Source organism: Entelurus aequoreus, linkage group LG16 (genome assembly GCF_033978785.1).
Source record: "Entelurus aequoreus isolate RoL-2023_Sb linkage group LG16, RoL_Eaeq_v1.1, whole genome shotgun sequence".
In the NCBI taxonomy this organism is placed as follows: Eukaryota; Metazoa; Chordata; class Actinopteri; order Syngnathiformes; family Syngnathidae; genus Entelurus; species Entelurus aequoreus.
This window is the reverse complement of record NC_084746.1, coordinates 27,055,523-27,080,922: the sequence shown is the minus strand read 5'-3', so window position 1 is coordinate 27,080,922 and position 25,400 is coordinate 27,055,523. Positions and strand designations below refer to the sequence as shown.

At 37.3% G+C, this 25,400-nt stretch overlaps 1 protein-coding gene across 1 annotated transcript in view; it reads right to left on the bottom strand.

The window, feature by feature from the left end:
• dtna (dystrobrevin, alpha) overlaps positions 1-25,400 on the bottom strand; it is a 57,228-nt gene that overhangs the window by 30,179 nt on the left and 1,649 nt on the right. The window contains exons 3-6 of the mRNA XM_062022505.1: positions 4,079-4,146; positions 1,187-1,267; positions 900-1,113; positions 623-708 (exon numbers count right to left, since the gene is read on the bottom strand). Coding sequence (XP_061878489.1) covers positions 623-708; positions 900-1,113; positions 1,187-1,267; positions 4,079-4,145 — 448 coding nt within the window. The 5' untranslated portion in view covers position 4,146. The remainder of the gene's footprint in view (positions 1-622; positions 709-899; positions 1,114-1,186; positions 1,268-4,078; positions 4,147-25,400) is intronic.

Genomic DNA, 25,400 nt, shown 5'->3' with positions numbered 1-25,400 from the left:
ATTTTTCTCTAAATGAATTTTTTTCCCCCTTTTTTTACTGTAATAAACTATGGTGTCGTTTTGGCATTTACAGTAATACACCGAAAAATCTACAGTTGTTGATTTGCGGTAAAAAAACAAAAAAAAACTGGCAGCTCAGGTGCCAAAATTTTACTGTAAAAATGCATTTAAAAAAAAAAAAATTTACATTAAAAAAACTAATGTAAATTTTACAGTAAAATTCTGGCAACTGAGCTGCCTTTTTTTTTTTTTTAGCATAAAAACAGCAGTACTGTTTTTCCATTCACAGTAATATACACACAATTTTAAGGTGAAATTATTGCAATTTACCATATTTTTTTTTACATCTTACTTTAAAAAAAATCTACTAATAATATGCATAAAACATTGTGTAATAATAGTGTTCACTGTTAAAAGTGGCCCTCTGGGGCCAAACATAACTGCGATGTGGCCCTCAGTGAAAACGACTTTGACACCTCTGCATTAAAGAAACCTTGACTTTGAACGTGACTTTTCTAGCATTCCACACTACTAAACAATAAAAGTATGTAAGATTCATGCTGTTATAATATCGACTCTGGACAAGCTTTATAAAAAGTAAAAATAGGATTTTGTAGCTCACATCTTAATTTATCCAGAATTTTGCCTCCACAGAATGTTGCTAACGCCATCTTCACAACAAAGACCGATATCTTTCCATGTCCATCCCTAAATGAAGCAAATAAAAATGACATTCAGGTTACATATTCAGTTGTTTCAGCACACGCTGTGGAAGAAATAACATTATTTTGATTGAAATGTTCAAAAACACTGCTACAGCAAACATGTCCCTCCATTTTTCACACTGGATTCGCTCCCAAACCTCGGCTGACAACCGGCAAAGTGGCGGTGCGACTCACGGGTCATAGGCTGCCAGCAGGAAGTTGAGCAGCATGCTGATGGAGTGATCCACGTTAATCTGGTGAGTTGTGGGCATGCGTTTGTTGAGCTGGTACAGTACGGTGGAGAGCACCACTTTCAGGCGGGCCACGGGGAGCTCGGCGTTGACATCCATGGTGTTGAGGCCGTTCTCTCTGAAGGCCTCGATGAGGTTCCAGATGTCGATCAAATGCACTGGAAAGCAAGCGTGAACAACACATATTGAAGCCTTCATGTTGGAGTGCTGAAGAGGACATTTTATACTCACAGTTGCATTTCTTCTGCACAAATCTGAGCTTGCAGGCTGTCCTGTATGTTGACAGACGTATGGAGTCCAAATCCTGAGCTCCTGAGGAATATTTTTTTTTGTCAATTACCTCAATATGAATATCAACATTGTGATATTTAATGGTCTGATTTGTGTTCATTTTAAAGCACCCTTACAATGTAAAATTATATTTCTTATGACATCATGATCATCACACGAAAAATAAAATAAATATGAAATTAGGGCTTAGCTAAACTTCTTATAAAAACGCCTGGAGATCTGCAAACTATCCGCCTGTCAGCTACAGACTCATTTTGTTTTTTTCTTCACCAAATATGCTAACTTAGGTTGCCGTTAAAATGTGACTGTAATGTTAGCATTGTAGCTCAGATAGCTCTGCTACTATGTTTGTTTCCTCCTTTTCCCCTCCATAATGTTACATTGTTGTATGTAATATATGTCATCTATTACGTTGGACAAGTGCAAAGTGACAGTGTGTGTGTAAAAAGTACACGATAATGCATCTTAGAGACACACGGGCAAACACAGCTAATTAACATTAAAGCTACAGACACACAAAACGTCATGTTGCAAGGAGGGCTTACTAAAAGCACTTTTAAACTGTCTAAATTCCAACATCCAAGCTACATCTTGGCAAACGCACTGCCAACGAAGAGGATTCCTGCCTATTCGTGGTTAGATATACGTTTTACTGCACATACATATATATATATATATATATATCCATCCATCCATTTGCTACCGCTTGTCCCTTTATATATATATATATATATATATATATATATATATATATATATATATATATATATATATATATATATATATATATATATATATATGTATATATATATATATATATATATATATATATATATATACACATATATATATATATATATATATACACATATATATATATATATATATATATATACACATATATATATGTATATATATATACACATATATATATATATATATATATATATATATATATATATATATATATATATATATATATATATATATATATATATATATATATACACACTACCGTTCAAAAGTTTGGGGTCACATTGAAATGTCCTTATTTTTTAAGGAAAAGCACTGTAATTTTCAATGAAGATAACTTTTAACTAGTCTTAACTTTAAAGAAATACACTCTATACATTGCTAATGCGGTAAATGACTATTCTAGCTGCAAATGTCTGGTTTTGGTGCAATATCTACATAGGTGTATAGAGGCCCATTTCCAGCAACTATCACTCCAGTGTTCTAATGGTACAATGTGTTTGCTCATTGGCTCAGAAGGCTATTTGATGATTAGAAAACCCTTGTGCAATCATGTTCACACATCTGAAAACAGTTTAGCTCGTTACAGAAGCTACAAAACTGACCTTCCTTTGAGCAGATTGAGTTTCTGGAGCATCACATTTGTGGGGTCAATTAAACGCTCAAAATGGCCAGAAAAAGAGAACTTTCATCTGAAACACGACAGTCTATTCTTGTTCTTAGAAATGAAGGCTTGATAAAAAAATCGATTTAAAAAAAAAAAGAGAATCGATTCTGAATCGCACAACGTGAGAATCGCGATTCGAATTCGAATCGATTTTTTCCCACACCCCTAATATATATATATATATATATATATATATATATATACATACACATACATACACACATATATATATATACACACACACACACATATATATATATATATTCACACACACAAACATATACATATATATATATATACACACACAAACATATACATATATATACACACACACACACACACACACACACACACACACACACAAACATATACAAATATATATATATATATATATATATATATATATATATATATATATATATATATATATATATATATATATATATATATATATATATATATATATATATATAAAAATATATATATATATATAAATATGTATATAGTTGTTCGTTAGCATGTTAGCTATATTGTGTAAAAACGTCTATGGATTCTTAATGACAATTTGTGGCAAATCAAGAAAAAATAATACAATTTGGCGTGGCGAAGTTGATAGAGTGGCTGTGCCAGCAATCGGAGTGTTGCTGGTTACTGGGGTTCAATTCCCACCTTCTACCTTCCTAGTCACGTCCGTTGTGTCCTTGGGCAAGACACTTCACCCTTTGCCCCTGATGGCTGCTGGTTAGCGCCTTGCATGGCAGCTCCCGCCATCAGTGTGTGAATGTGTGTGTGAATGGGTAAATGTGGAAATACTGTCAAAGCGCTTTGAGTACCTTGAAGGTAGAAAAGCGCTATACAAGTATAACCCATTTATCATTTTATCAGTAATGGTGACTGTATACAGTACATGTACTAAAGGACTGTATGGTAATTATACATTTGGGGGTCTGTTTTTCACACCAGAAACTGACAGTTGGTGACCACATTTTATGATGCTTTTTCTATGTTAACATAAAAAAACACTTCCTCACTAAGCCCATCAAGGATGTTGGGTTGCGTCCAAAGCGATACAAGCAAAACGCCTGCTTTTCAGTCTAGTGTGAAGTTACTTTTTAATGGACCGATGACTAGAGCTGCAGCAATTAACTCAAGTTCACTCAAGCTTTTCTACCGCCCTTATTGTGAAAGTTAAAAAAAAAAAAAAAAAGCACTTGCTCATGTACACTTTATTAGGTACACCTTCAACAATCTACTTAGAAGTCTGCCTTTACGGAGATGATAATTCAGTCAGAAAGGTATTAATGGTTGCAGTGGTGTGCAAGAGAACTGTGAAGCGTAGAAATGCACTGCATCATCATTTTTAACCCTCCTTCCTTTTTATATGGCTTGAGCATGACCACTAGAGTACTTACTCATCTCCACAAGCAGTTGCCTTCTATCCGCCATGTTGTCCCTGCTCCGCCCGCAGTCTTCAATCATTCTGATCAGAGGGACAGAAAGTAAAAGTCAATCCACGCGCTTCTGATTTTAGCAGCGCCCTAATAAAAACCACGGCTTGATGACTGAACACATGCACTCGGAAATGTTTTCCGACTTAATTCCCCGAAGCGTCGGGGAAGCAACTGATAAAACTATTGTGCATGCTAGCCTCTAACCGCCTCATTAATACAGGCAGACATAATGAGATGATAACCATTCAATGTGACGACAACTACTCACATTTATATTCCTTTCATTTATCACCGTTTTTAAGAATATGTATTGTATGGCCACAATGATTGCACACATACAATCTAATGAGATGCAATATGAGGATGAACAACCGTTTGACTGGAAAAAAAAAATTATTGGAGATGTTTCACTCCTGTCCCCTAGGTGGAGATAATGCACCAATCACACGTTTGGTTCCAACTCATCATGCAGAAATTGTTTTTAATGCAAGTCTTTTATGCTTCGACTGGCAGCCACAATGCATGTGGAAAGCGTAAAAACATTCCCCAATCTGCAACTTTTAGCTAGATCTGCACCAAAAGTGAACGTAGAAACAGATTGTGTCTTGTGTGCTAATTCCTAACTAACAAAACAATAACATTTAAAGGAAAACTGCAGTTTTTTGGAATTTTGCATCATCATCATCATCATCATCATCATCCACAATCCTTTTATGCAATACTTTTTTGTGCGTCCTCCATAGTTGAAAAAACTGCTAACAATGCAGGTAATGGGGATTCTACTATTTTGCCCATAACACCTTCTTTAAAAAACTTCTAAACTTCCAACAATGCTATTTACATGCCTGACCTGCCTAACCAAGCTACAGCAACATTGTTACTGTAGGAAGTGAAGTGAATTAATTAACTCATATCATGTTTTGCTTATCAATCAATCAATCAAAGTTTATTTATATAGTAAATAAACTATAGCAAGTTGGATATATGGTGAAGATCTATATCCAACTTGGAGAAGGCGAACCACCAAGTTTAATTAAATAGTGGTATTTCAGTTTGAGCACATAATAAGATAAGGCCCCTTAGTTTGATATTCTCAGGTGGATTGGATGCATTCTCGAAATAACAGAGGAATTTTTACAGCGTGTAAGTGGGATAAAACAAACAACATGTTTACTTGACCCACTTCCTGGGAAACTTATCAAGGAACTGTTTGTATTATTAGGTCCATCAGTGTTAAATATTATAAACTTATCACTTTCCTCCGGTACTGTTCCCCTAGCATTCAAAAAAGCGGTTATTCATCCTCTGCTCAAAAGACCTAACCTCGATCCTGACCTCATGGTAAACTACCGACCGGTCTCCCACCTTCCGTTTATTTCCAAAATTCTCGAAAAAATTGTTGCACAGCAGCTAAATGAACACTTAGTGACTAACAATCTCTGTGAACCTTTTCAATCCGGTTTCAGGGCAAATCACTCTACGGAGACAGCCCTCGCAAAAATGACTAATGATCTATTGCTAACGATGGATTCTGATGCGTCATCTATGTTGCTGCTTCTTGATCTTAGCGCCGCTTTCGATACCGTCGATCATAATATTTTATTAGAGCGTATCAAAACACGTATTGGTATGTCAGACTTAGCCTTGTCTTGGTTTAACTCTTATCTTACTGACAGGATGCAGTGCGTCTCCCATAACAATGTGACCTCGGACTATGTCAAGGTAACGTGCGGAGTTCCCCATGGTTCGGTTCTTGGCCCTGCACTCTTTAGTATTTACATGCTGCCGCTGGGTGACATCATACGCAAGTACGGTGTTAGCTTTCACTGTTATGCTGATGACACCCAACTCTACATGCCCCTAAAGCTGACCAACACGCCGGATTGTAGTCAGCTGGAGGCGTGTCTTAATGAAATTAAACAATGGATGTCCGCTAACTTTTTGCAACTCAACGCTAAGAAAACGGAGTTGATCTGCCGTTTCTTTTCTTCTCTCCTCTTCTCCCCTGTCCCTTGCGAGGGGGAGTTGCATAGGTCCGGTGGCCATGGATGAAGTGCTGGCTGTCCAGAGTCGGGACCCCGGGTGGACCACTAGCCTGTGCATCGGTTGGGGACATCTCTGCGCTGCTGACCCGTCTCCGCTCGGGATGGTTTCCTGTTGGCCCCGCTGTGGACTGGACTCTCGCTGATGTGTTGGATCCACTGTGGACTGGACTTTCACAATGTTATGTCAGACCCACTCGACATCCATTGCTTTCGGTCTCCCCTAGAGGGGGGGGGGGTTACCCACATATGCGGTCCTCTCCAAGGTTTCTCATAGTCATTCACCGACGTCCCACTGGGGTGAGTTTTTCCTTGCCCGTATGTGGGCTCTGTACCGAGGATGTCGTTGTGGCTTGTACAGCCCTTTGAGACACTTGTGATTTAGGGCTATATAAATAAACATTGATTGATTGATTGATTCTTGTTCAGCAAAGCGTCTCCGACGTCTCTTTTGATCCAGCCGCACTGCCGTGTCGCCCTTCTGCCCGGGAGAAGGTAACAAGACCAGAAATACACTTCAGAAGTAACGTCAAGGAATTACTTTTCTGACGTAGCGACGTAGCGCGGTTTAGGCCTCTACCGAGATATAGGCTAATGCTTGCTAAAAAAGCTGCTGCTGCATTGGCTTTGAGTTGGGAACACAGTTACTGTAAAGCTAGGTTAATAACCATGCCTCTTGCCTGTACAGTAGAAGATTGTGGCATTAAGCTGAGAAGTTTGTCAACTTTGAAGTTACACACGCTTCCAACAAAGAAAAGGACTAAAGCGGCGGATACTGACTCAACAACATCGCTAGGAAGACTCAGAACAGGGAACACATTCTGTGCTGAAAGATACAACCATCCCAACAAGAGTAAGAGCGGACATTGTAAGTGACTATTTTGTTATATTCTTATTTTGTTTAACACCCGCTTGTAAAACATGTAGCTCATCGTCCGTATATTCAGGCTGAAAAAGATAAGGGTACAGATCGTTATTTGTCCCGAAGTAGTCGTTGTTGGCTGTAGCGAAATCTGCCATGATTAGTAGTTGATGTTGTTGTTGTTGTTCTTGACGGAAGTAGCGGTCATTGCTATGCACTCTGTGAAATAAATGCGCCCAGGGAATAAGTTGTGGTAATGCTTAAAATGATCAGAATATTGTAATATTACAGTGCATGGTTACAGCTAGGCATGATGTAACAATATAATATTTCATATCACAATTATCGTGACCAAAATTATCATTAATATTTTTGGGGCATTGTTAAATGTGCTCAAAAAGTACTTTTACACACACTGCACAATTTTGACTACGTTTTTTATTAAATAACAAAAATAAACAAACACATCGTTAGAAAACACGCTATTTTGTATGTTTTGTGTTTCTTATGTAGTGTTTTAGTCTTAGTATTTTGTGTTTTAATGGTTACACTTCTGTTGTTTTAAATGTTGGTTTATACTTTAGCACTTTAAGATTAATTTAAATGAAAAGTGTGTAACAAGTAAAGTCTATTATTATTATTTATCATTTCTGGCAGACTTGTGGCGTCCCACTCTGTCCTAGAACACACCGTAAAACCACCTTTGTCTTGTATTCCTCTGAGTATAGAATGATCACTCTGTTCTAAGAGAGCACAAATCGTAGGTTCATTGAGCAAATTGAAAATTTTAGTTGTTCAGACAGCAATGTGTTTGTATAAGTTGAGGGATGTCATTGCTTAATGGGGAAAGACGTTACTATCTCGTGTTTTAATATTAGTATTAAGGCTAGCGTGCTGGCACCAGTCAATTCGTGAGTTTTTTAAAGTGCAGTTATCGTGACGGTTTTTCGATCATTTTAATTTAAAACGGTAACACTAACCGTCAGGAGTTTTACCACTGTCATTATTAATACCCTTTATCGTTACAACTCTCGTTACAGCAAGTATATAAAACGTTGTTGGAGGGATTTATAGGTTGAATAGTAGAACACTTATTACCTGCAATATTAACTGCCTTGTATTGGCAGTTTTTACTATCTAGAACTCACAGAAAATGAAAAGACGTTTGTAATTGTCTCACATGAGGATTGTGGCTGAAGCGCAAAATTCCAACAAAAGTGCAACCAGTGTAACCAATACGTTCTCAGATCGAGGGACACAAGAGGCTAGTGTCTATTTTTCCCCCCAGAGCATTGAAAAAGTTGGCTACGGCTGGAAGTTCCATTTTCTCCTACTTCTGTACATGTACAAATGAAATGCAAGCAACTACATGCACAGCGCATACGCAGACTGTGAGAAAACACAAGTAAGACAAGGACAAGACTTTCAAAGGGCCCACAGACGACTCACCCCACGCCTCGCTGCACACTGTCCGAGGCAATCTAATACACTTAGTCATGTGCATTGTTGCCATGGCAGCAAATATCCCTACCACAAAAAAAACCCCTTCCTCCACACATGAACCAACACCTCCCACTACAGACGGGCAAAGTTTGTATAGAGAAGAAAGTTATTTTACTCGTAAATATCTTCCTTTTATGAGATGAAGCTCAGTGGGGACGGTCGTTTTCTTTGGACCAACGGCTTGAAAAAGGCCTTGGTGAAATAATCATTCAGGCGTGCTATTTGAAATTACTTTGACAGTAATTAGCCCTATGCTGAAAACACACACGGCACAATCAAAACAAAATAAATGAAAGCAGCACTTTCTTCTAGACTACGTTCACACTGCAGGCCAAAGTGGAGCAAATCTGATTTTTTTTAATCTGATTTTTTCCAGCTGACTCTTTACATTCCAAGTAAAATGTGATCTTCATCAGACTCCAGTGTAAATGCGAACAGGCGCCAAAGTGGCCCCAATGCACTTATTGAACTTGCATGCGCAGTTCAATAAAGTGAAAACAAGGGAAGTTGACCGGATTCCGTAAATGAACAAGGAAGTTGCTACGACTGCTACAAAATAAAATAAAAGTCGCCACCATAGATATGGTCGCCAAACTTAAAAAAATTTTGTTTTTTTTAATGTGAAAATAAATCAAACTAATATAATGTATGAACGGATGTCTATATCAGTGGTGAGCCGTCAGGGCCAGCAGGGCCTTCTCTGCTGGCCTAACATAACCAGAAATTATGATCATAATTAAAGATAAAAGTAATTTTTAATTTACTTTCCCTAAATATCTAAAAGTATTCATATTCTCTTCATGTCATATTATGTTTCTTCCAGCACTGTTGTTTTTAGGATAGAGTTTTTATCCAATCAGAATTCAGCTAGCTTATGTTGCCATGGTGTACGAAATCTGCTCGGGGCCTTCAGAATGAACAATGTGGGCGTCCGTGCACTGTAAGTGAACGGACACAAACATTTGACAGACAGTTGCGATAGCCAATCAGATCACGAGTTGGTGTCAGTAAGGCCTTATAGCTGGCCTAAGGCAGATATATATTGTGATGTTATGAGCTAGGTAACATAAGAACTCCATTACCCAGCATGCCACAGTAGTGAATAGCTTGCGCAGTAGCCCCGTTTAGGTTGTTGAACGTAGACATGCCGGCAGCGGGATGTTTTTGATGAGCACGCTGTGGAGTAAACTTTAAGAACTCAGCCAACATGTCTCGTCTCCATCTTTTATGATTAGACAAGACAACACATTTGCAAGGCCATTTTCAAAAATAATATTTAAAGAGAAACTACATTTTGCGAGATGATGTCGGCTAACCACGGAAGCTCCAATGGGTGCTACAAATTGTGAGTTCTAATATTTTATTTCTTTATTTTTCACGTTTAATATGTTTTTTGCGATTTCAATTTTGACAGTACCACATAAGCTATGTTTTAATTGCTGATGCGGGTTTATGGAATTTTAAATGCGCCAGAAAATAACCTGTTTTGTTCACTGTGGAGGTGATTCAGTGCCTAGTAGGGCGTAGATGTGTTCCTGTATAGTATTTCTCCAGCAATAGTCATGTGGTGACATAAATGATGGTATTTTGAGAGGTAATCATTGGACAAAGGACATCACTGAAGGCCTAGGTGGGAAACGCACGGCCCGCCACTGGTATATAGTGTAATATATTTGGGAGGGTTCTAACCTGTATTGGCTGTTAAGTAGAGGAAATATGGACATCAGCGTGGATCTACGTTAGCGTTACTTTTCAACTCACTTACTGTACGTAAACAACTTATGCAATGCACGTAACATGTAAGCAAAAATGTCACAGCGTCAATTCCGGTCCTTCATCAATCGCTATTTCTTCTAACTCAAAATATATATTCAAATATTACATAAAGCCAATCGTGTTGACTAGTGATGGACCAAAAATTTGGTTGTCAAAAAGAAAACTTTATACTAGGGATGTCCGATAATGGCTTTTTGCCGATATCCGATATTGTCCAACTCTTTAATTACCGATACCGATATCAACCAATACCGATATCAACCGATACGATATATAGAGTCGTGGAATTAACACATTATTATGGCTAATTTGGACAACCAAGTATGGTGAAGATAAGGTCCTTTTTTAAAAAAATAAGATAAATAAAATAAGATAAATAAATTAAAAACATTTTCTTGAATAAAAAAGAAAGTAAAACAATATAAAAACAGTTACATAGAAACTAGTAATTAATGAAAATGAGTAAAATTAACTGTTAAAGGTTAGTACTATTAGTGGACCAGCAGCACGCACAATCATGTGTGCTTACGGACTGTATCCCTTGCAGACTGTATTGATATATGTTGATATATAATGTAGGAACCAGAATATTAATAACAGAAAGAAACAACCCTTTTGTGTGAATGAGTGTAAATGGGGGAGGGAGGCTTTTTGTGTTGGTGCACTAATTGTAAGTGTATCTTGTATTTTTTATGTTGATTTAATGAAATAAAAAAAAAATAAAAAAAATAAAAAAACCATACCGATGATAAAAAAAACGATACGGATAATTTCCGATATTACATTTTAAAGCATTTATCGGCCGATAATATCGGCAGGCCGATATTATCGGACATCTCTACTTTATACTGAATGTTGTGATGAAGTATCCACTTCCGCTGGTGGGCGGCGTCTTTTCCCGTGCACATGAATAACGTAGCTTGCCTAAAGCTGACGAAAAAGTTGCATTCGGTCCCATCTGGGTCGCATGGCCGTTTAGACCGAAGTCACATATGAAAATATCGGATTGCAATCGGATTTGGACTTCCTCATTAAGTGGCCTGAATCTGATACGAAAAGATCAGATTTGAAGCACTTTGGAGCGTTTAGACCGGCAAAAAAAATCAGATCGGTGTCACTTGAGGGGGAAAAAAAATCTGATTTGGTGTGCAGTGTAAACAGGGCCATACACACCTGGGGCCGTACTTATCAAGCTTCTCAGAATTACTCCTAAGAAGTCTGCTAAGAGTTGACTTAAGAGTAAATAAATTCTTCGCTGAAAGCTGCACTTAAAAGTTAGTTATCAAGCGTCTTACTCACACTTTCAGCGAAGTGTAGGACTGAATCTTAAGTGTCACACTCAGAGCTGAATTACGACATTACTATGTGCCGTAAATGGAATTTTAGGTGACGTCATTTCTGTGTCCATAGAAATGACCAATCACGGAAGGGAATCCGTTGTCTAAGAATAAAGAAATATCTTGGAAATATTTAATTGGACAATGGGAGTGTATATTTTGACAATAAACTACAAAATAATACAAAACAAACTAGTCCCCGCCGGCACTCACGGTACCGCTCCCTCTCTTCTCTTCTCTCGCCCACACACTCACTGACGTCACTCACCTCACGGCCACACACATACGCTACTGTCATAACATTTTCTTTCCAATTCATTAATTAGGCAACTAATTTGAAACTGGTGTGGGTGGCTCTATATATACTAGCCCAATGCAGCCACATGCAGAAATCAACATGGAATCGAAAAGTATTAAATCTGTGACAAAAATAATACCCGCTCTGTCTAAACGATACCGTTTGATCAGCTGCTCGTCATCAAACAAATCCAGGACATCGTTCCGCTCCCTGAATGTTCGCGCACGTCTCTCTCGCCTCAGTGCCATCCCCTGCTGGCAACTCCTAACCACTTAAGACACCTCTGAAGGTCTCTTAAATATCGTGGAGAGTAGGAGTGATTCTTAGACTTAAGAACGTTGATAAAAAGCTTTTATTCTTAAGTTTGAGAGTAGGACTAAATTTCGCAAATTCTCAGGACTTAAGTGTAAAATGGCACTCTAAGAAGCTTGATAAGTACGGCCCCTGGTGTGCCAGGGATGAAGATGCTGGTACAGTAAGAATCAATGTTGCTAATTTAGCAACAACAGGAAAGCATGTATCGCACCCTCCTCTCCTTCTAAAAGCACTTACAACTCTGTCTTGCTTGTGATGCAAAAAACAACACGGAAAGAAGCAACAGAGGAGTGCAAGAAAGTTCATTTGTATTTCTAAACATATTTGTTTTGCTTTTCATGCTTTTTTTGCTCACTTTTTTTCCATAGGGTCATTAAAAATAACATGCACAAGCATCAACTTAGATTGTGAGGTCATCTAAACCCACCTGCCACCACAACTACATTCCAGTTATGTGAGAAACACTGTGTAACACCACTTTCTAAGTCATTTGTTGCACTTCAAAAATCAATTTCAAACTTTTCTGGCACCTAACATGTAAACATGACATATTCAAATTGTTATAAACCAAGGGTGTCCAAAGTTTTTCCACTGAGGGCCGTAAATTGAAAAATTAAAGCATGCGGAGGGCCATTTTGATATTTTTAATTTTCAAACCATAACAAAATATATAGATTTTTTTTTTTTACATTTAGGGCTCTCGGGGACCATAAAGGTCATTAAAATTTTAAAAATAAGTCAAATTATTACATTTTTTAAATTATTTAACGCTTACAGTACATCTCTATATCAAATTCAGGTTGATATGAAGTTAAAAAAAAATAAAACAAATGGTTTTATTCCTTTTTTGTCAAAGACAACTTTGTTTTTTATAGTAAAACTGAAATATGCAGTATTTAGTAATTAGAACCATAAAATATTAATAATGCAGGACACCATAGATTTTAATTCACTATTATTTTTTGAGTAATCACAGTGTAAAGATAAATACAATCCCACTAAATATCTTTGGGATCCAAAAGGTGCCCCACTCATAAAGTGATACATTTTTATTATTTTAAAAAAAAAACTTTCAACACTTAAATTACGAGATTAACTTCAGATATATCTGTCAATTTTGCGTTTAAACTATTGTTTTGTTTGTTCTATGGTCTTTTGTCAAATAAAACTTTGATGTTTTTATATGGCAACCACACAATATATGCAATATTTTTTCCACATAAAACATTTTAAAGTAAAGTTTTTGAAGTAATTGGAGCCTTGAAAATAATTAATTATAACATTGATTTTTTTGTAATTATTATTTTTTTGAGCAATGGCAAAAAAACAACAAAAAAAACAGCCTGCATGACAGCTTTGTGTGAACATTGCAACTTTTTCTCGTTAGATTTCACCTCATTCCACTTTTTTAAATGTTTTTTTTAATTTTTGCAAAAGTATTTCCAGAATGTGTGGCGGGCCGGTAAGCAATTAACTGCGGGCCGCAAATGGCCCCCGGGCCGCACTTTGGACACCCTTGTTATAAACATTCTCTGACTGCTGATCTTTCTTCAGTATGACAGCTGTTATGATGAGATGATAACTGCCATTAAAACACAACATTTGGTTTTAACATAGCAGAGGGGGAAGAAATTACTTAGTTGAACAGGTTTCAACTTATCGGGCATCTACACATGCAACAAACTATTCAAGTCAGCTGGCTATATTTTTTTCATAATTAGCAAAAGCACTTCATCCAACCTTGAAAATGCCACCTAAAATTTCGTCCATATCATTCACATTCTCTAGCTCATTTATTAACTTGTGGCGAAGGCTGCCATGCAAGGTGCCAACCTGTTCTACTAGAGCCTTTCGAGCAGAGGTATCAAACTCATTTTAGCTCATGGGCCCCATGGAGGAAATCTATTCCCAAGTGGGCCCGGACTGGTAAAATCCTAGCACGATAACTTAAAAATAAAGACATCTTCAGATTGTTTTCTTTGTTTAAGAATAGAACAAGCGCATTCTGAAAATGTACAAATCCTAATGTTTTTTTTTTCACTTAAATGTTACGGTTAATAGTACTGTGCCTTAATTTGTTGTTATTAATGCTTTAATACGTTCTGAATAAAATATGTGATGATGTTCATCAGTCAAATAGGTGGACTTGAATCTGGCGGAGTTTTAAAATGCTCCCATTGGTTTTAATTTTCAATCTATCAAAATATCAAATTATTAATAATCCATCCATCCATTTTCTACCGCTTGTCCCGTTCGGGGTCGCGGGGGGTGTTGGAGCCTATCTCAGCTGCACCCTGGACAAGTCACCATCTCATCACAGGGCCAACACAGATAGATAGACAACATTCACACTCACATTCACACCCTAAGGCCAATTTAGTGTTGCCAATCAACCTATCCCCAGGTGCATGTCTTTGGAGGTGGGAGGAAGCCGGATCAATATCAAATTACAGGATGTTATTGGTTTACTTTTGTAGCTGTGTGTAGAAATGACTCCTCTAACAGCTGGTTGCATCATCTCTGTGCGCTATAAATGTATTTTATGTCTTTTGTGTTCTTTATTGTTTGTTACCCTCTAGTTTTCATGTGTTTTTACCTTATTTTTGTGGGGTTTTTGTACCTGCACTGCAAACACATAATTTCCCCATTGTGGGATAAATAAAGTCTATCCTATCCTATCCTTTTAAGTCATTCTGATTTTGAAATCATGCAGATTTTTATACTGAACAAACTCATCTCACGGCCCGGATAAAATCTGTTTGCGGGACACCTCAGCTTTAGAGGAAACAAGTTGACTGCTGAAGAAGCCGCCTGGTTTTGAAGCATTACATTGGAAACTCGAATTCAGTAGTAAAATGTGGAAACAGAACAGAATTATCTCGAAAAAATATCCCTTTAACGCCGCACAAACACATGACAGTAGGTACCACTGTATTTTTGCCTCATGCCTGTGAGAATTGCATGCGTTTGACTGAAACATTAAGGAGTGGGACTATCCAGGACTAGCTGCACTGTGCTCAAACAACCACCAGGTACCATCTGTGAGCAGATCATACTGTATCATCTCTTTTTCTCAATGATTCAGAATCGATTTCATTGATTTGTCGATTAAATCCATTTATTTGATTAGAAAAAAGCTTTGATTCATATTATGTTGCTTCGATTCATGGTTTAATGAGCCTGACAAATAAAAATGGATAAAATCCGGACAAGCAAAAAATATTTTGTTTATTTCAACATTTTTCCCTAAAATATGCATTGAGGGTATGGAGTGTGTTTTATTCGATTACGCAATAATAACTGGATTACTTTAAAAAAAAAAAAAAAAAAAAAGATGGCTGCAGTCCTATGCTATACCTTTAAACCTAAAATGATCACTTTTTAAAATAAATGTATTTATTTTTTACTTTTCTCTTTTTGCTTGTTCCAACTCCTTTTCAGACGTGTTTTGGAGCTGCAAACATGTGATGCACGTCAATGTAACCTCGTTACCAATGTTGGAAATTAACCAAACCATTCAACAAAACACGGTAGAAAGTATATTATCAAAGAGTCATTAGCCATTAGACCAGGGGTTTCAAACGTATGGCCCAGGGGCCGTATCAGGCCCGCGAACAGGTTTAATCCGGCCTGCTAAATGAGTCTGTTAAGTATAAGAATTAGCTGCACTTTTTTAATGAAATAAACTGCTGTTCTAAATGTGTCTACTGGATGTCGCGATACCAATTCCAGTCTAACCCATGTCACACATCAAACTGTTTAAAGATGACGTGTCAGCTGACTTTAAGCGCCCTTTGGATTGGCTGCCGCTACTCCGATCAGCGCAGGTAAAATCAATCAGCTGTTCCTGTTGTGGCAGGCGGCAGACTCATGCTGTAGTGACGGACAATACCTTCTTTGATTGTAAATTATCCACTCAACAGATACAAAAACTAAACTGTAAGATGCAAAAACCTAAGTCAATATGACCATCATCTTTGTAGTTAGAATTCCGTGCAGCGCTCGCAATTTGTTGACGGCACGATGTGCACCCTGAGCTCCATTGTAAAAATGTGTGTTTCTACATTTGTTGTTTGTTCCATTTTATTTTATGCTTAAATCTACCATGTTCACATTTGTTAAATTTGTAGTTGTGTTACCTTCAATTTGGCCTTTATGGTGTCATTTTGACAATTGTTTTGTTTATATTATAATTGTAATATTTGAATGATGCTAAATTAATGTGTTGTGGCAGTTGCAGGTGTCACCAATGCGGCAGTTTGAGGTAACCCTCGGTTGCTTTTCCAAACATTTTAATGGTAACCTGCCCAAACGAGAATGCTAAACAGGAAGTGCTTTAAGTTTAATGGCTTTGTAAATACACTGAGACAAAGTATAAGTTCATTGTGTTCTTCTCAGTGTTTTGAAACTGCACCAATTTTTTCTTTAGAATTGTCAACTAACTTGCAAGTATTTTGCCAAGAATATTTCTTTGTAATGTGTACATTTTCAAAATGTGCTTGTGCTATTTTTGGCCAAAGTAGGACAAAAAAAACAATTTTGAAGTTGTCTTTATTTTTATATTATTATGCCATGATTTTACTAGTCCGGCCCGCGTCGGAATAGATTTTCCTCCATGCGGCCCCTGAGCTAAAATGAGTTTGACACCGCTGCATTAGACAGTATGCATGTGTGCATGGTGTTACGATATGGTGTCCTGATGATGCCTAAATAAATGAGGAAAAGCTTTGTAATCATCATTAAAGACAAGATAAGTGCAGTCATTTATTCTGAAGCAGTGATGAAGGTGTGCTGACATGTACACACATCACCAGTAGTACAATGTCACACTGCAAGCGACCCCATTCATCATTTCTACATTGGGTGAATATAAATGCGTGTAAAGATGTGCAATTTTAAAGATGAACAATGATAACCCTACCCCCACCCCGTCGTATCCAGGCTGCAAACATCCTGAGTGGCACCCATGTGACCTTCTGCAGACTGTTTTTATTTTGGGAAAAATAACCGAGATTGATACCACATATAGAGCATGAGCAGATATCAAAGCAGCCAAAACAAAACATGGGATGCAGACGATTAACATACCTCTCATAGAACACCATGGCCTGAGTCCTTCCCCTTTGCCTGCCTTGACTTATTACAAAGTTGTGAGCAAGGTTAAATCTCCTTCCAACAAGGAAACATTACAACAACAAAAGAGGCATGCCAATGGATGGAGTTGAGTGAAGATGAAATTAGAAGCTGTCTCGGACCCGGCCTGCGCAGCCTCTATCTTTAACTATCAAATGAGAAGGCTCCACATTCTTGCGCAGCTTCACAGGCGCTCCAGTTGCAGACCCTGAACCTCGTTCCTGGCATGCTCCCAACAGACATTACTCTCCCTTGCTCTCCCCCTCTTTTCTATGCTACTGTCACACTGGCAGCATTGGAAAATAACTGCCCTTAAAAGAGCAAACAGTGGCATACATACCATTAACCACCGAAAGCCCTGAGGCTAAATCCTGCCACAAAAGAGGCAAGCAAGGATTGTGTCATCATATCTTGGGAGTACTGCACTGACTTAAGCTGGGCAAATGTGCCACTGCAGTTCAGACAAGGTTATTCATATTACAAGACTATTTTTGTAACAATCTATGTCTTCGCCGTGCAACATTTCCGTACACAAACACTCAGCCCGATCTGTGTTTGCTGCACATTGCAGCTGTTAAGTGATTGACCGGGAGTTATTTTCGCATCATGATTCTATAAACTACACCGGCTTCACATCCTCTTGAGCCAGGAGAAAAACATTCTGAGAGATGCTGTCCAGCAAATTAGTAGTGACAGTGCTTTTCCTTGTTATCTGGCACTATTCACGTATGGTTTTGGCTTTAAAAAAGCCAAAAATTAGCCACATGGAAGTACAACATAAGTCCTCCTTTTACCAAAAACCTGGAGATGTATTCACAGAAGTACAGTATTATTGTTAGTAAACATTTTCGCCCTAGTACTGCATCAGTTACACTTTCTTTTACATATCACATAATGTTCCCAACCAAATCCGGCAGATGGCACTGTGGCGAAAAAAGCTTGCTACTTTTCCTTAATATTGTAAAATATGGGTGAATGAGTATAAGTTCTTAGGGCAACAATCCATTAAATAGGGAGTAATTTCTCGTCAATAAAACACAATGTTGTCAAAACGATCCGACCATTACTGGCGACTCTCTCCGTTAAATGCTCATTGTGAGGCGGTGGAAAAAAGAAAAAATACCTGGCATGTGACAATCTTTCTAATGGACTTGGCGGGCACAAATGAGTAGGAAAAAGAACCTGAGCAATTCTAATTTAATGTAATTCGCCAAAAATGTCCAAACTTTTTCCACCCAGAGCTGCACATTGAAAAATCAAAGAATGTGGAGGCCTCCCAACAGGTGTAAAAGAAAGGGCATCTCTATCCTCCTTCAAAACCGCACTAAAAGAACACTTCCAGGCAACTTCAACCCTAAACTAACACCCTTCCCGGATTGTTAATAATCAAATGTAGATACTTTTTCTTATGCTTTCTGATCTCTCTCTATGTCCACTACTTGCTGTACATATCCTACCAAGTCAGTCCTACACTATTTTAATGTCCATTTCTCTGATGATGCAATTGTTGATGACTGAAGTGTTGATATCAACCAAACCTACCCCCCCCCCCCTCCTCTTCCCACCCCCCGGATTGTAAATAATGTAAATAATTCAATGTATATACTCTGATGATTATCTTGTGCGATGACTATATTATGATGATAGTACATATCTGTATCATGAATCAATTTAAATGGACCCCGACTTAAACAAGTTGAAAAACTTATTCGGGTGTCACCATTTAGTGGTCAATTGTACGGAATACGTACTTCACTGTGCAATCTACTAATAAAAGTCTCAATCAATCAATCAATCAATCAATCAAAGCCTCTTTGGTATAATTGTATACAAAAGCTAATAAAATTGTGTGTGTGTATAAATAAATATATATATATATACATATATATATATATATGTATATATATATACATAAATACTGTAAATATATATGTATACACACGTATATATATATATATATATATATTACACCTGTCAAGTGATTAATTTGTTTAATCAGATTAATTACACTGTAAACCCATGATTAAGCATTATAACGGGTTATTATTTGCATGCATGAATAAAATTTGCTAAAGAAAATACCCCAATATTTGGGTACAAATGCAATTTGGTAGTCAGAATGTCATACAGGAAAACATTTTAAATGTTTTACTGAACTGCAAGTCATTGATTTGCTCAAAACTTGGTGAAAATGAGTACAGTAAAAATTAAGTGCACATTTTGAAAGTCTGCAGTTTGCAATAACCTTGCAAACAAGGTACGGGTACTAATCGATAATGTAGTAAACACACTTATAAAGAACTTAACATAGTGCACCATTTACTCTTATTTAGTTTATACAGTTGTTGAAACAAACAAGTTTGTTTACCTTCTTCAGATGACAATGCTGATCTCTTTTTTTTTTTTGCACAATGTGACCCCAGCTTATTGTGATTACTTATAGATGTCCAACATTCTCCAGGAAGTAAAATAAATTCACATTTAGTCTGTAGTTGCAACTTGATGCTCTTGTTTGGGTAGCACAGTTGGTTTATCCTTGCTATAATTGTGCCTCCCCGAGGTATTGTACGATCAGCTGTGGTGAGATGAATGACATCTTGCAGGATTTGGTCTTCACAGATGTTAGATGTCCTGCAGGCGGTGGCTGCCCGTTTAGCAAAGGCATATGTTTAACTCTGCTACTTCTGTTAACAACGTTGATCAGTAAACCTTGCCAGCGTAGCGTTCTCCTCTGCTTGTTGTCGCTTTAGCTAGCCTTCATGCCAGTATTTTACTATCAGCGCGAGCAGAGCAGCAGCACCAGCTGACCGGCAGCAGCAGTCACTGGTCGCTGATGACGGCGACTGATGCTTGCTTTCACCTCACCTCAGTCTCCAAGACACAACAAAGTATCCAATATAGGGAAAAGTCACTAGATTTGTCCCTAGAAGCTATTTACAAAAAAAGTCGCCAAGAGGACTGGCTTGTATTGATTGATTGAGACTTTTATTAGTAGATTGCACAGTACAGTACATATTCCGTACAATTGACCACTAAATGGTAACACCCGAATACGTTTTTCAACTTCTTTAAGTCGGGGTCCACATTAATCAATTCATGGCAACACTGTGGACGCCATCCCTGAGTACGTGTTTTGCTTCAAGATGGTATTTTAAACTTGCTGTACACCTATAATAAAAACATTTGTCGCTGCAATACCAACAAGTTACCTTAGTTTTATCCAAAGTTCTGTTTTGAAGCGAAATGGTCCGCCCCTCCAACTGATCGATCACGAAAATATTGGGAAATTAAAAAGTAGTAATATGACAACAATAACACCCCCACTCAGACCCAGACCCTATTAGGCAAGCATTTGAACCCCATAAATAAGCCTGCCCGCATCTGCCTCTCTCTCTTCAGCCTCTCATCCCGCCGCTCTCGACACCGCGGCCACACACCCCGAAGACGGCCGCACACCACACCCGCTTGTCTCGCAAACACACTTTGCATGACGTGCTCAAAAATCATCAAGCTGCAACAATGCATTAAGGCTGGTTGTTGCAATGCATCGGACATTTTTTAGCGTCCAACATCAAACAACTCTTCCCTCAACCACAGCCATCATCGCTCGCCTGCGGCGGGAACTAACAAGCCAAATACCAGAGTCTGTGAACATTGCTCCAAAGTACGGATTTTGTGTTGATTTATTATCAATACAAAACAAAATATTGACTTGTGCAAAGGCAGTAACATATGTTAAATCAAGGCAGCAGCTAAAGAAGAACTTCCCGTTTATGCCCTCTTTTATCACACAGGAAAAACCCGCCAGATAAACAGCTGATTTTACTATTTCCGGCGCTGATGTAAGACAACCATGTGACTCGCGTCCCATAAGTGATCGTAGGATGAGCAATTATTCCACGGCTCTAAGACTATAGTGGCCATAAACAGTTAGCTTATACAGAAGGGGTGCCAAAAGTGTGGCACAGGGGCCATCTGTGGCTCGTGACTCGTTTGTCATTGGCTTTAGGCCCATTACAAAAAACACCAGCAAAAATTGGGAAAACAGCAAGAAACAGAATAAGAAAAAGCTGTGTTGACATCAGACAATAATAACGACACAAAGCTTTCTTTAAAAAAAATTAAATAAACAACAACAAAAAAATATATTTATATACATATAATTTAAAGAAAAAAATAAATATACATACATATATACGTACATACATACATATATATTATTTTTCACTATATATACAGTATATATATATATTCATTTATACACATGCATGTATAGATCTTGCTTTGATTTTTGGCTGAGACCAGGGATCTCGGGCTCAAAAATGTTGGTGACCACAGGTCTCGAGTCCCATGAGGCTTCTGTTTATTTACCTGCATCAGTGCAGATGTGCGCATATTTTTAAAGGTTTAGAGGCAGACATATAAAGCGATCATGACATTTTTTTTTATGTGATGGAGTGGATTCATACTCTTAAAAAAATACTTCACTACTCCATCATCGCAAACATTACTGCTTGCCTCAACCTCACTTCCTTCAACACTTACAATGATTGAAAGAAGAAAAGATTAGAGGTATATCATGTCTTTACATCTGAATAAGGCGTTAATTGGAAATGTTGGATTAATTTGTGCATCAGCAAGTATCGTATTTGATTGACAACGAGTGCTTTGCTGCTGTGACTGTGACGCTAATCAGAACAAAGATAAGTGTGTTAGCGTTTGATTTCCTGCTACAAATATTAGTCAATCATCTACAATTAATGTCTGCAGCTGTTTTTATGGTGTAAAGTTCATATTTTGTCTCATTATCTAGCTATAGATGCCTGTTGTTCAGCAATGTTTGCTAGCGATATCAAGATTCAGTGTGTGCTGTTGAGCCAACGAGAGATGTTGATACTAACAAATATCAACAAAGAGGCTGTAATGTGGACATCCTTGGCAAATAAAGCACTAGGCTTTCCTGTAGAACAAAAACTTCTGTTATGAAAACCAAGAAAGTAAATATGGTGGATTGGACCAACAATCACAATATTTATTACTAGGACTTATTAACATGATGTTAAGTTATTTGCACAAACAGGTCTTTGTAGTTATATTTAGGCATAGACAGAGGTGGGTAGAGTAGCCAGAAATTGTACTCAAGTAAGAGTACTGTTAATTTAGAGATTTATTACTCAAGGAAAAGTAAGGAGTAGTCACCCAAATATTTACTTGAGTAAAAGTAAAAAGTATGTTGTGAAAAAATTACTCAAGTACTGAGTAACTGATGAGTAACCTGTTCGTTTAATGATGACGGCAACAAATAATGCACAACAATTTAAAAATAGCAATGAGCAAATTCAGAGCCAGGAATATCTCTTTAGCAACTAAAACAATAATATATATTAAATAATAATACAATAAAATTAAAAAAATTAAGGCAAATTGAGCCACAATAACTTAACAGCACCATAGGCTCAGTAGGCATTCATTGATTGATTGATTGAAACTTGTATTAGTAGATTGCACAGTACAGCACATATTCCGTACAATTGACCACTAAATGGTAACACCCCAATAAGTTTTTCAATGTTAATCAATTACTTAATAAATGACCAAGTCGAGGTGATCTACCTCATATATACATATACACACATATTATATATATATATATATATATATATATATATATATATATATATATATATATATATATATATATACACACATACATTTATATATGCAGTATATAATTTATATGCATTTATTTTGCCGTTTTTGTTCACATGTTAAAGGTGTTTTAATGAATATACATGCATGTTTAACATATAGATTCCTTTCTTTCATGAAGACAAGAATATAAGTTGGTGTATTACCTGATTCTGATGACTTGCATTGATTGGAATCAGACAGCAGTGCTGATAACGTCCACGTTTTTAAATGGAGGAGAAAAAAAGTTCCTCCTTTCTGTCTAATACCACATGAAAGTGGTTGGTTTTTGGCATTTTATTTGTCCAGCTTCCATATTCGTTTTTATACACTTTACAAGAAATACATTGGCGTCAAACTCCGTAGCTTGCTAGCTTGTTTGCGCTGGCTTTCGGAGACTCTTATTTTGTTAGCGCAGGCGCGATGGAGCGGCACTTTTATTGTGAAGACAGAAACTGTGCGGTCAGTCTTTAAGCTTTTAAGAGAGGTACGGTTGAAATAAAAAAGTGTCCTTTTTCCTTCACACTTTTGATTGATTGATTGAAACTTGTATTTGTAGATTGCACAGTACAGTACATATTCCGCACAATTGACCACTAAATGGTAACACCCGAATAAGTTTTTCAACTTGTTTAAGCCGGGGTCCGCGTGTGACGGTCATGTGACCGCCTGGCTCTGTTTGATTGGTCCAAAGTCACCAGTGACTGCATCTGATTGGTGAAACGCAGGCATGCATAGATCCTACTTTGAAGGTCTGTCTGACAAACCAAAACAAACAAAGCGTGCATTAACAGATCCATAAAAATCAGTAGCGAGTAGCGAGCTGAATGTAGATAAATGGAGCGGAGTAAAAGTAGCGTTTCTTCTCTATAAATATACTCAAGTAAAAGTAAATGTATGTTGCATTAAAACTACTCTTAGAAGTACAATTTATCCCAAAAGTTACTCAAGTAGATGTAACGGAGTAAATGTCGCGTGTTACTACCCACCTCTGGGCATAGAAACCACAAAAGAACACATACTACGTCGACCTCGTGTCCTTTCTTTACGTTAAGTTCTAGTAGAGAATAAACTTCATTACAGTTTCTCAAACAAATCAAATGTTCAAACAAACATTTCACAAAGTGATCGTTGCAGATACAAGTATGGTCCGATTTTACTCCACAAGCTGATAAAAGTAATATTTTTGAGAGCCATTTCCTTTGACACACTTTTGTTTTTTCCCTGACTTTATTACCTTTATGAACCACTTCATTTGGGACTCTATAAAAGCTATTTCCTATCTCTCTATTTGAACGATTGAAACACCCAAGAACAGAACAGCAATTGGGCATTTTCTGCTCAAACTACACTCACTCTCTCTTGTTTTAATGCGACGCTTGAGCTGCTTGACCATCGTGTGAATTAAGCTGCGAAGAAGAAAAACCGACGTGATATGCAAACACAGCAATACATACATAAATACATATACATACTATACAGGCCAAAAATTTAATAAAAAAATATTAGAAAAATAAAGAAAACGCATTGAATGAGAAGGTATGTCCAAACTTTTGGCTTGTACTGTGCATATTTATATATGCACATATATATGTATGTACATGTCAAACACTATTTTAACATGTTTTCATTTTATATATTGTACCTTTCCCATATTTTGTTGATCTTGCACCGTGGAAGACTTCGCCCATTGTTACTATACACAATACAATGACAATAAAGATAATCTACACCATTTACAGTACACTCTGGCATCTGCTTGCGAGCAAAACCAAGTATTTCAGTTGTAAAAAGGCTACACTGTTCATATTATACTGTAGTGCTAAAATGGTTATTAACACTGTTAGAAATGGGAGTACTGGAGAGTAGCTTGTCACATTGTTTACTATTATGTACAAATGTGCACAATAGGGGCAAAGTATCAGACTTTGGGGTACTTGTGTGTGTTTGTTCTAAAGCAACACAAAAACAATATATTGTGGATACCACCTCAGTGATACTCTACTACTGTATAAACATAAAAGTACAATAACTATGTTGTCAGTTCATATGCAACACGTATGTCTTCAAGAGGATTACTATGTAATGAGTACAAATACACACAGGGTCATGCAAGGGACATACACATACTGCATGCTTGCAAAACAAAAAGCACCAAGCACTGGTCTGTGTCTATGCAGAAGGACACCAGCAGCCATTATGGCTTAAAAGGTAAAAGGGCAGGAATGGAGGCAACAGGCGTCTCTGCATGCATCCTGCAGGAGACACCTGTGTGTTACAATGTTTCTACTATAACATTTGCAATGAACCAACTTAACTGCAACTATCC